At 38.6% G+C, this 10,920-nt stretch overlaps 1 protein-coding gene across 2 annotated transcripts; it reads left to right on the forward strand.

Annotated features, from left to right (window-relative positions):
• LOC105158683 (uncharacterized WD repeat-containing protein C2A9.03-like) lies at window positions 3,916-10,669 on the forward strand. Of its 2 annotated transcripts, none has more exons than XM_011075516.2 (10): window positions 3,916-4,171; window positions 4,869-5,018; window positions 5,255-5,422; window positions 5,520-5,606; window positions 6,782-6,916; window positions 7,098-7,208; window positions 8,514-8,605; window positions 8,686-8,788; window positions 9,343-9,429; window positions 10,016-10,669. In XM_011075516.2, exons 2-10 carry the CDS (start codon window positions 4,893-4,895, stop codon window positions 10,427-10,429), a joined length of 1,323 nt encoding a protein of 440 aa, XP_011073818.1. In that variant the 5' UTR covers window positions 3,916-4,171; window positions 4,869-4,892; the 3' UTR covers window positions 10,430-10,669. The 2 variants fall into 2 exon arrangements, with proteins under 2 accessions (XP_011073818.1, XP_011073817.1); XM_011075515.2 differs by having other exon boundaries at window positions 3,916-4,166.

Genomic DNA, 10,920 nt, shown 5'->3' on the forward strand with positions numbered 1-10,920 from the left:
AGGGAATGTCATTCTTCTTCCTTCTCCTAATAGTTAGCCTGATGCTCCACCCAAAACCTGCTTATGTTTTTTTATTGCCCAATTTAAGGTAGGTCTCCGTTCTTCATTCTTGTGAGGAGGTTGCCCAAATTTTCCAGGTTCACCTAAATCAGATAGCAACTAACTCTTTTTCGCCTTTTGGTTCAATTTGCTATAGTTTTTTGTTTTAATGGTGTCCAACCATTGGGGAAGAAGTTTCTTTCATTGCTTTCAGTTAAAAAAAATTTGAGACCAATATCTTTCACTTCTCCCCTCATCAAGGAGTTTAGTTTCTTCTTGCCCCCAACGATTTCAAAAACTGGAAGGGCAGTTTCTTCTATATATCCTACTACGACCCCCACAGTTATCCAAGGTTGGCGGATGAGAAACTCCGCCCGCACTTTAGATTGAGCCCTCAGGATGTCCCCTTGGAGGAGCCCCTGGGTATTGCCATTTTCGGTATTCTTTCCTTTACACTCTTCTTTTTGACTTATTAACTGATTTATGTGTCTTACTTATTTGCAAAGAGAATCATATTCAACAAGTTATTGTGGGAGAGCCATCAGGGTAGTCCTAGAGGATGACAGGTAGCGACTTCCTCATTATGGGCTCCCAGGGTGTCACTGGCCGCTCCTTGGGCAAGACGGCCGGCAATGACTTGCGTAGGATGTGCGGGCGGCTAGGGGATGCTGGCCGGCACGCAGGTGCACAAACGGCCTTCGAGCAGAGACTCTTACCGATTGGGAATTGCAAAACTGTTCTTATGGAAACTTCCTTGATATGTGGGGATGCTATCCGCCAAGTATGAAGTCATTCCGAGGACGTTTGGGCAAGGAGTTATAAGGGCGACGATCAGGCGCCACCCTGCGCGCGAGCAAGCGAGAAATGTGTGAAGCAGAGTGCTTTATCTTTGGAGATTTGCAAAACTGTTTCTATGGCGAGATCCTTGGAGTGTTGGGAACACCTCCAAGATGTTTCAGAGGTGGACGGTTCCGTTTGGGTAGGAAACGACGATGATCTTCAGAGTCTGCCAGTGTAGTGGCGAGACTGTAATTTGAGAATATTGCGTGGGCAATTCCTCAGCGATGGATTATCGCACGGGGCTGAAATTCAAAGGTTATGATGTAGAAGTCGTAGGCTACGCTACGGTTCAGGCGGCACGTGATTTGGACGTCGGTTGAGGGAGATGCGAAAAAAGTGCGCTCCTCAACCCCTTTCAATGTCTACTGCTGGAAATAGGAAAAACTTTCTTAAGCCTATTATAAGGGGTTATGATGCGGTGAGCTCCAGCCGACCCTCCCCGTGCACGACGGCAGTGGCAGTAGGCAACGTCGGCACTAAATGAGCATCTCTTGGGGGTATGTTGGGGGCCTCCAAGGGCTGGCTCTAGGCATCTCAAAGGAGTGTTTAGAGTCCCCGAAAGGCATGGGAACCGGACGGGCGGCATAGGGCCAGGACGGCCTACGTTGGGCACAAATGCGGCCGAGAGGTTCCGTGTGACGTGCAAGGTTGCTCCGCGGGCTGCGAGATATTTGGGGCAACACCTCTCGTAAATGGGTGATCGAGGCAAGCACTCCAAGACCTCGTGATCCAACTCATGGCACGCGCTATCGGTATCTAGCCGTCTATGGGGGTCCGTTGGCCAAAGATGAGCGGTCGTGGGGCGACGCCGCACTGTGGGCAAATTATGTAGCCACGCCGAAAGGCAAGAAGGCATGTCGGGCATGCCATGCGGGATCAAGGCAGGATGTCGACATATCATGTGGGCCTCGGACTTAAGATGCGATCCTACTCGGGCAAGGCATAGAAGACGACCACGATGAAGGCGTGTGCCGAGGATGCCCCGAGTGTGCGTTGGACATGAGACGGGTGTTGCGGGCGCATGCGGAGCGCCGTAATGCCGAGGCGGAGCGAGGATGCTAGTCGGGGCCGGCCGCTAAGAGATTGTGGGCAAGACGCATGGCGGCAGACTAGCTAGTCGGGGCCGGCCGCTAAGAGACGCTAAGGCGTGCGTGTCGAGAGCCTCGACGAACATGGGCATTTTGGATAGGCGAGCGCAAGGGCACGCGGTGCCGCACAGGGATGCGTTCAGATATCGTACTAGCGAGCTTCAGTGTCGAAGACACGCGACGGAAAGTCGGTAAACTCTGAGATGTGCGAAGGCTGGTCGAAGGTTGGGTGAAACCTAAGACGCCACACGGGCGAAAAATATATTATGCTGCGTGACAAGAGAGTCCGCCCGTGACACAGGGGAACAGGAAGATTGATATATATCCTATCTCCCCCTTTCTTTTTTCAAAAAAAAAAAAAAAATTATCTGGTTATGTTACCCCTTGTTGTTGAGGATGAAACTATTTTTTCTTAATATTTTCTCCCCCTTGCAATCGGTTTTGGTGGGGTTTTATATGCATATGCTTTCTCCATTCCCTTTGTCTACAAGTTTGCTACCTCTTTTGCTGGTTTGGAATTTGTTCTGTTGGGGCTTGTCGTCCTCACAATGTTTTGGAATAATTGGTTTTTCTTCTATAGGATAAATAAGCTACAATAAAAGACAAGATAGATACATAAGAAAATGCACCTCTTCATGAATTCTCTTTTCTCTTTTCTCCCCATTCGTTTTTAGTTTTGGTTGGGTGTCTATCACAGAATTATTCTCATAATAATAATAATAATAATAATAATAATGTTGGGACTCCCCCCTCTCAAAAAATAATGGTATTCCCCTATTTATAAGTTGGCTATATTTACACGTTTTAAATGGCTTGTCTTATATATATATATTAGATTCCGCAATATGTGATCTCCACAAGCATAATAAAAAATAATTATTTAACGAAAAAAGAGAAAAAAATTGAAAAAAGAAATAAACGTGATATTAGGGGATGAGACAAAAAGGGATGTGAGAAGAAAGAAGTCTGTGAGAGAAAAGAAATATAGAGTATGGTAAAGAGAGAACAAAAAAATTATGAATATGAGTTTATTAAAATTACTAGTATCGCCAAGTTTTTTAATTGAAAGGACAGATCTCAATCAAAGAAAAATTTTGAATATTAAAAAATTGGTATGACAACGGAGTTTTCTTTTATAATATCTAGTCGTCACCACACGCGGTCCCTGCAAGCATATGAAAAAAATTGCGATAAAAAAATAATCGTAGTGTGAGGAGATGAGAAGAAAAAATTCATGAAAGACAAAAAATATGGAGTGAGGTGAGAGAAAAAATAAATTGTAATTGTTAGATGGTTATTATTATTATTATTATTATTTTAAGCGAATTGTTGTTTATTAATAATACAAAAGTTTGTGAAAAAAAGAAATATAGAGAAGCGAAGTGAGAAAGAAATATGGAGTAGTGGGTTACAAGAAAAATACGTAATTGTGAGATTATTAAAAAAGTATTAAAATTAATTATCTGTCTTTTTTTAAAGAAAAAAATAAATTAGTATTCAAAAATTGATATAACAAAAAATTAACTTTTATAAAAGTATACAAAATTATGCTACACTTGGTCTCCCTAGCATATAAAAAAAGAATCGTAATGTGAGATGAGGAAAAAAAATCAGTGAAAATAAATAAAGTGAGAGAGAAAAAAGTTGTAAATGTGATTTTTCAAAAAAAGAAATTCAACAAGAATAAAGTAATAATTTTTATCCGATTGTTAAAAAATTATATAAGTATTTTTTATTTAAAATATATTTATAATATTTTAAATAACGAGAAGTATTTATATTAAATTAAATTTTTTAAAAAATAAGTGTAATTTATATTTAAAAAAAAAAACCTAAAAAGAGGAAATAGGGAATAGGTGTAGACATGCAAGAGGAACCACACAGCCTTTGGACCCCACACCACAAAATCCCATTTATTCACATGTATTTGGACCGAATTTCTCCGCGCATGCATTTACTATCATTCCTCTCTCTCTCTCTCTTCCCAATTCCCACCGCCACCTTCTCTCTGTCTCTCTACTTTTTGTGCTTTTTACTGTACCGAACGATTCCGGGTAACCCATCCACCCCCATATATAGGTATACAAGATAGAAAGGGAAGTGAAGTAATCATTTTCTGTTGATAGTATACTGCGATTCTTCCACAGAGTACTGTTCCTCCAACGGTTTTCAGAGCCCATCAGTTGTTTTGTTGCTGAGGTAGGGTAGGTGAATACTTTCAGATATGCAATCTTCATCCTGTCTGGTGACGTCTTTTTTGCTTGTACGTAGTTGGTTTTGTAGTGCTTTCTCTTTTGTTTGGGGCTAAGTTTGGAGGTATGATTTTCTTGGGGTTTCAGCTTCTACTCTTTATTGGTTTCTCCTCTTTCTGTTAGTGTTTGAATGAACCGGATGAAGTTTCCATCTTTTGCTTCGGAAAAGTAAATGGAATTGTACTTAATTCTAGCAGTTATCCGGGTTCGTTTACATCTTTCTTTTCAAGTTTGGCAGCCCAAATTTCCTGCTCATCTCGTCTTATGAGAAAAAGAATTTGCCATTTTTGAGGCATGAGGTCGATTGTGTGTGTGTTTTAAGTGGTTGTAGCTGTAACTTACCTTTTTTTTTATTTTAAATTCAAATCTTTGTATTCTACACCTTTTGAAACTGTAGTTAATTGGTGGTCTGTTTGATTGTTCTTTTGCGCTTGTGGGTTTTGCTTTTTACGAGAGGGCTTCATCATTTAGATAGAAGTAGTTCAGTGGTGGGGGTCGCGATATTGCTTCAGTTTGGAGTTCTTCTTTCCTTTAATATTTTTGTATATAAGTGCTTTTATTATCAAAGTATACTATCATTTTTATTGTTATTATAATTATTATTTTACAAGATTTTTCTTTTTCTTAGAGTAATGAATAATAAATGTAGGTTCGGAGAAGGAAAAATTAAACTATGTCATACAACGGGGTTGACCAAATGGATTACATGGTGGATGGTGGAGATGTGGCAGATTCTATAGATGGAATTGATGAGGAATACCATGCTGCTGATGATGCAAACCTTGATGAGTATGATATGGTTAGTCACATTTCTGGGATATGTACCCCTTTCCTACTTCTTTCTGCCTTCTTCCATTACTCAAATAAAAGTTTATCTGATGTGACGGTGCTTTCTGAATACTTTTACGTGCTAGTAATAATAGTAGCAGCAGCAGTTTAGGGATGCAAGCATATCTCTGCATATATGCATTCAACTATATGTGGTGTGATTATCAAGTGTGCATTGTTGTAATTGTTTTCGACTTGTTCAAGTAGCTCATGAAAGTAACAGATACATCAGCTCCACAAGCAAGGAAAGGAAAAGATATACAGGGTATCCCATGGGAAAGATTGAATATAACAAGGGAGAGCTACAGATTGACAAGGCTTGAACAGTATAGGAATTATGAGAACGTACCTTCATCTGGTGAAGCTGTTGATAAAGTGAGACCATTCGACATCTCTCTTTTCTTTCTTTCTTTCTTCCTTCTTAATCCCCTGTTTTGTTTCATCAGGTAACTTGTTTATTTTATTGTTGTAGAGGTGCAAACCAACAGAGAAAGGAGGTAGCTACTTTGAATTCTTCCATAATACAAGATTAGTGAAGCCTACAATCCTTCATTTTCAGGTGGGTTTATTTCCATTTAGTCAGTTTGTAGCAAAGGCCTGATGCTGCTAAGAAACCTGCAGTTTATTTCCTTCCTCTGAATGAACAATTCTTTCGTATCTTGGGCTTTACACGGTTCTTGGTTTATCCTTGTTTGTTTGTGATTGATCTTTGGACTTGTCAAAAGTCCAAAATATATTTGAGGAAGAACTCTGAATACAGTTCACCGACCGGGTATTGGTTTTTAAGTTTCTAGGCCCTGATTCACATACTAGTACTTTTTAGTTTGCATGCTGTGATGGCAGGTTGCAGTGAAGACATGCTTTGGGAACTTACTAGAAGGTTGTATAGTTTAACTTTCAACTTTATGAAACCTGTAACTGGTTTCTCATCTAAACACAACCCAATATTTAGTTTCATTATCAGTCCATTTTTCTTGACTATGTGGACTGAACCTTAAATGCTCCACTAAATGTAGTGGTACAGCCTAGGGCTAATACTCGTTCCTTGCTCAAATGTTTGACGGTGACCATATAAGGATTTATTTGGACTTGAGATGTGAGGATGGAATGTCAAGGAGTTCAATTTCTGCTTATTAATTTGTCATGAGCTATCTTATTTTGCCTGGTAATGGACATTGATCTCAGAAATCTCAGAATATGTAATACAGACAAATTTGTGGTGCGTGGATAATTTTATATCTTTACTTCTGTCATCAGAATCTATTATCATGAAGACACAAATGTCAGAAGCAAAGACCCCAAATATACTCACTTAATCTTTCTGCACCACCAAAAATTGGCTTTAACTGTATAATCATTTAACTTCGCTTCTGAGTGTGAGGTTCGAATATAGAAATTTCTACCCTCTGGGTGAATGCTTGATAGTTTTAGATTATTTGAGTTCTATACATGGTTACGTTATTGTTTAGTTTTCAAACTAGATTTATTGTTAAGTGCTCTTTTACATTCTTGTGTATATCAAAATGTCAATTATCCTTGCTTTTTTACATATGATCATATGAATAAGCTTTTTTTACTTCTCTCTGTACGGGCATCTTTGGCTAAGGAAATGATGCTTTGCTTGTTGGAAATAGTGATCTAAATTTCTTGAGATTGAGGTTGCTTTTGTGTTTTACTGGTAATGGGTCGTATCATCTTTATTAATCTGTTGGTGATATTACATGTTATGTGCAGTTAAGGAACTTGGTGTGGGCTACATCGAAACATGATGTTTATCTCATTTCAAACTACTCGGTTATGCACTGGTCATCATTATTCCGGAACTTGACTGAAGTCCTTAATTTTTCTGGGCATATTGTGCCAACAGAGGTACTTAATGATATATGCCAACATTTAATTTTGTCTGTTTCTCTTTTTGTTATTTGAAAAAGGAAGTCTATTTTCCCTTACCATATTTTCATATTTAAATAATTCCATGTTTTACAGTTATGATCCATGTTACTTTCTCTTCTTTCTTTTGACCGTCACTTCGTTAATCTTGTTAATATAGAGAAATCCAGGGACCTTCTTGGAAGGCTTTACACGAACACAGTTGAGCACACTAGCAGTGAAAGACCGTTTTCTGGTGGCTGGTGGCTTCCATGGAGAACTTGTCTGTAAGGTGAGCATATACACTGGAATTGCGAATTTTTCTCTGTTTAATAAATTATAAGTCCAAAGCAAGCAACTTACTGAAAGTGGATTTCCAAACTTCTTAAAAGTGCAGAAGCCTCTATGGTTGAGGCTAAATGTTGTTTGAAGGTCAGGCTGAGCAATTAACTGAAACATCCTATTGAACTGGTCCACTTCCTGATGTTTCTGAGAACACATGAGAGATCTTGATAATAAACTCTTACTTATTCAAGATGAAGTTAATCTTAAGATTCAGTTTTTGGTGTGTGCTGAGCTGTGTTTTGTGACATTTTTCATGCCATTTGAACTTGTGTGTTTATAGATAGTATGTGCATGACATCCACTTAAGATGATCCACTCAATATTCAGATGATACTAACTGATATTTAAGCTAATGTCTTCTTGACTTGGCAGGTCAAATTCCACGTTGTAAATAGTTGTTTGTAATTCCTCTGTAGCTGCTGGAAAGGCATATGGCTGGATTCTACTAATTGTATCTTAAATTATATTTCGTGTCACATGTTGCATTAATAGTTAAAATCTGACATGAGTTGACTCAAGGAGAAGTCCCAGAAAATTTATTCCAGTTCCTGCCTGAGGCTGCTTTAGTAACTAATTGAATCTGGTGCTGTTGAGCAGCGCTTTTCTCATTTTAGCTTGTTAGTATCTTGTCCTTTGTTCTTCAGCAACGAGTTGGTCATGTGAGACTCTCAAGTATCCTTATTAATCTATATTGAGGGTTGGTTGTGTGAGGTTCTGGTTGAGCCGCTATAACTACCTTGCCTGCTTTCGGCCTCTTACTATGCATATATGTCTCCCATGGTATTAGGGATTTCTTTGGTCTCCATATAATTTGGATTAGTATGTTCATATTTGGTGTTGGTTAATCAATTCATTAGGTGGCCGTTTTCCAAGTTTATCATGCAATTATGTAACAAATGTGTACTATTATGTGATTCGCAAGGCGGGTGATTTTTGTAGGAGATGATTGGAGTAAATGATGATGTTAAGAGGAGACATTACATAGTTCTATTATATTCCAATCTTAAAATAAATATGCAGCTGTTTGCATTATACTTTTTTTGCATTTGATAGCTTCTTGGTGTCCTAGCCTTAGGAAGAAGAGCATAATACATTCAGGTTATTTTTACGCTTCTTCGCTTCATTTCCCTGGAATGTTATCTCCAGTGATAGTCTGCGCTAATATCCTGATGATTTTTGTTTGGTTATCATAGACATCGCTTACATTCGTCCTGTTTTAATGGTGAATTTTTATATTTGATTGAGATTGCAGTGTCTGGATAAACCAGGGGTTAGCTTTTGCACAAGGACCACACATCAAGAGAATGCTATTACAAATGCCATTGAGATATTCGACAGCTCCAGGTAATATAGCGGTTGTCATGTACTTTCGTGTTTGATTAATTGCCGCATTTGATATATTTGATGCTTGGGTTATTTCGCAGTGGAGTCCATTTCATGACATCCAATAATGACTGTGGTGTAAGAGAATATGACTTGGAGAGGTTTCAGCTCTTAAACCACTTCCGCTTTCCTTGGCCAGTGAACGTCAGTTTCTTTCTCTACCATTCCTTTTTCTCATCTTACTCTGTATATTTTGTGTGCTTAGAAAATATCATCTATAATATTACTCTCCACTTGATTATTAGTCGTCTTCCCATCTAGAGGAGGTTTAGTCAAATTCGATTCTTATGTGGGCTAGATTAATGGTATGTAATTGGTGTTAAATCATACAATAATAACTCAGAGACAATTCTGAGAACTGTGCCGCTGAACTCTTTATGCCATAGGAATCTGTGAACTGGGTTCCCTTGTAAATTTCTTTTGCATGCTTATTCCTCTACTAACTGGAAATTTTCTCAAAAATTATATAATTCATAGAAAACTGAAAACAAAATGGTTAGAGTGATTTTGCGATGTATATTCCATAGTGAAATATTGAAAAACTCTAAATACTATAACTAAAGTCATCTTCGAAATCATTGTTGGTTAGTTTAAGAACAAATAGTTCTAGAGGTAGTTCAGAAATTGGTGAGGGATGCGTGCAGTGTAAGACAATGTATATTTTCATTTTGTTGCTGAAAGTTGTATTCTTGATGCAGCACACATCAATAAGCCCTGATGGGAAGCTTGTGGCTGTTGTCGGAGATGATGTTAATGGATTACTTGTAGATGCCCGGAATGGGAAGGTATTCAAACGCTTTAAGATGAGAATCTGTCCAGCTATTATAAATTGATTTTACTATTTGGACATAATGGAGAAAGACTTTTGTGTCTCTCATAGTATATACCTTGTTTACTTCCACCAATCTTTTGTCATGTAGTACATTAAAATTTTAAAGACTCAAATCATGTGCTAGTTGCCTCATCTCATTTGATTTTCCAGAATTGATGCCATGTTTGTTCATTCAACATCAATAAGTAATACTTTGTACAAACTTAATTTTGGGTACATATCGATGAATCATTAGAGTATCATTAGAGGTTTTGTACAAGTATCAATTTCAGGACGAACAGATTTTTTATGTATTTCTCTTTTACCTGGAGGGAAAAGGAACTTTTTTCAAACCCCCCATTCCCTTCCCTTTCCTGTTAAAAGACAGAAAAAGAGAAAGAAGATATTTCTGGAACCAGAATCGTTCTAGAGCTAAATGTCCTGCATTAACAGATAGAACTTTGGGATCATGCACTTCATATTTATTTTGCATCACAAGGATGAGTGTTTGGATATGGATAGTTCGATGTAATGGCACTATACTATACTTCTTTTCGCAGACAGTCGCTTCAGTTGCTGGTCATCTAGACTACTCGTTTGCTTCTGCATGGCACCCAGACGGAAGAATCTTTGCAACTGGCAATCAGGATAAGACGTGCAGAGTATGGGACTTGAGAAACCTGCATACGCCTATGGCAATTCTCAAGGGAAACATAGGTGCAGTCAGATCGATCCGGTTCTCTGTAGACGGGCAGTTTCTGGTGGTGGCTGAACCTGCAGACTTTGTGCACATTTACAACACTAAAGAAAATTTTGAGACTAGGCAAGAGATAGATTTCTTTGGAGAGATATCTGGGGTGTCTCTTAGTCCAGATGATGAGTCGATCTATATTGGAATTTGGGACCGTACATATGCAAGCTTACTGCAGTATAACCGAAGGCATCCATATGAATATCTTGATTCCCTTGTGTGATACCCTGTTCCTAGCTTCTCAGCCATGGCAGAGATGGGCTGAGAAACTTCACCTTTTGTTTTCATTAATGTTGTCATTGTAGGCTAGCCCCATAGCTAAGATTGGAAGGTTCCTTTTCATTTTTCTTTTTTGGTTGTAGCACGGCGCAAGTTAAATATGTACAGTTAGCATGTTTTCCAAAGAAGAAATCCTTTCGTGGAATTCCGAAAGTAAATGCAGGATTTCTAGTTGCATATCTCATTCCCAATTTTGTTCTTGTTTCGTATGCAAAAGATTTTACCATGGTCAGTTTAGTTGTATATTTCCTTTAGCACTTAATATGTGATTGTAGATCCGGGAATGTACCGAAAAATGGTTGCAGCCTGTGTGCTAATGGGCTTACAATGTCTCGTCAGTCACATCTTAGCCAAGAGAAGGGATAGTGGTGTAAGGAGGAGATACGGGCGGCAAGAGGCTGCCATAAGGAAAGAACGTGTGCCAACAAGAACAAA

The sequence above is a fragment of the Sesamum indicum genome, linkage group LG3 (genome assembly GCF_000512975.1).
Source record: "Sesamum indicum cultivar Zhongzhi No. 13 linkage group LG3, S_indicum_v1.0, whole genome shotgun sequence".
In the NCBI taxonomy this organism is placed as follows: domain Eukaryota; kingdom Viridiplantae; phylum Streptophyta; class Magnoliopsida; order Lamiales; family Pedaliaceae; genus Sesamum; species Sesamum indicum.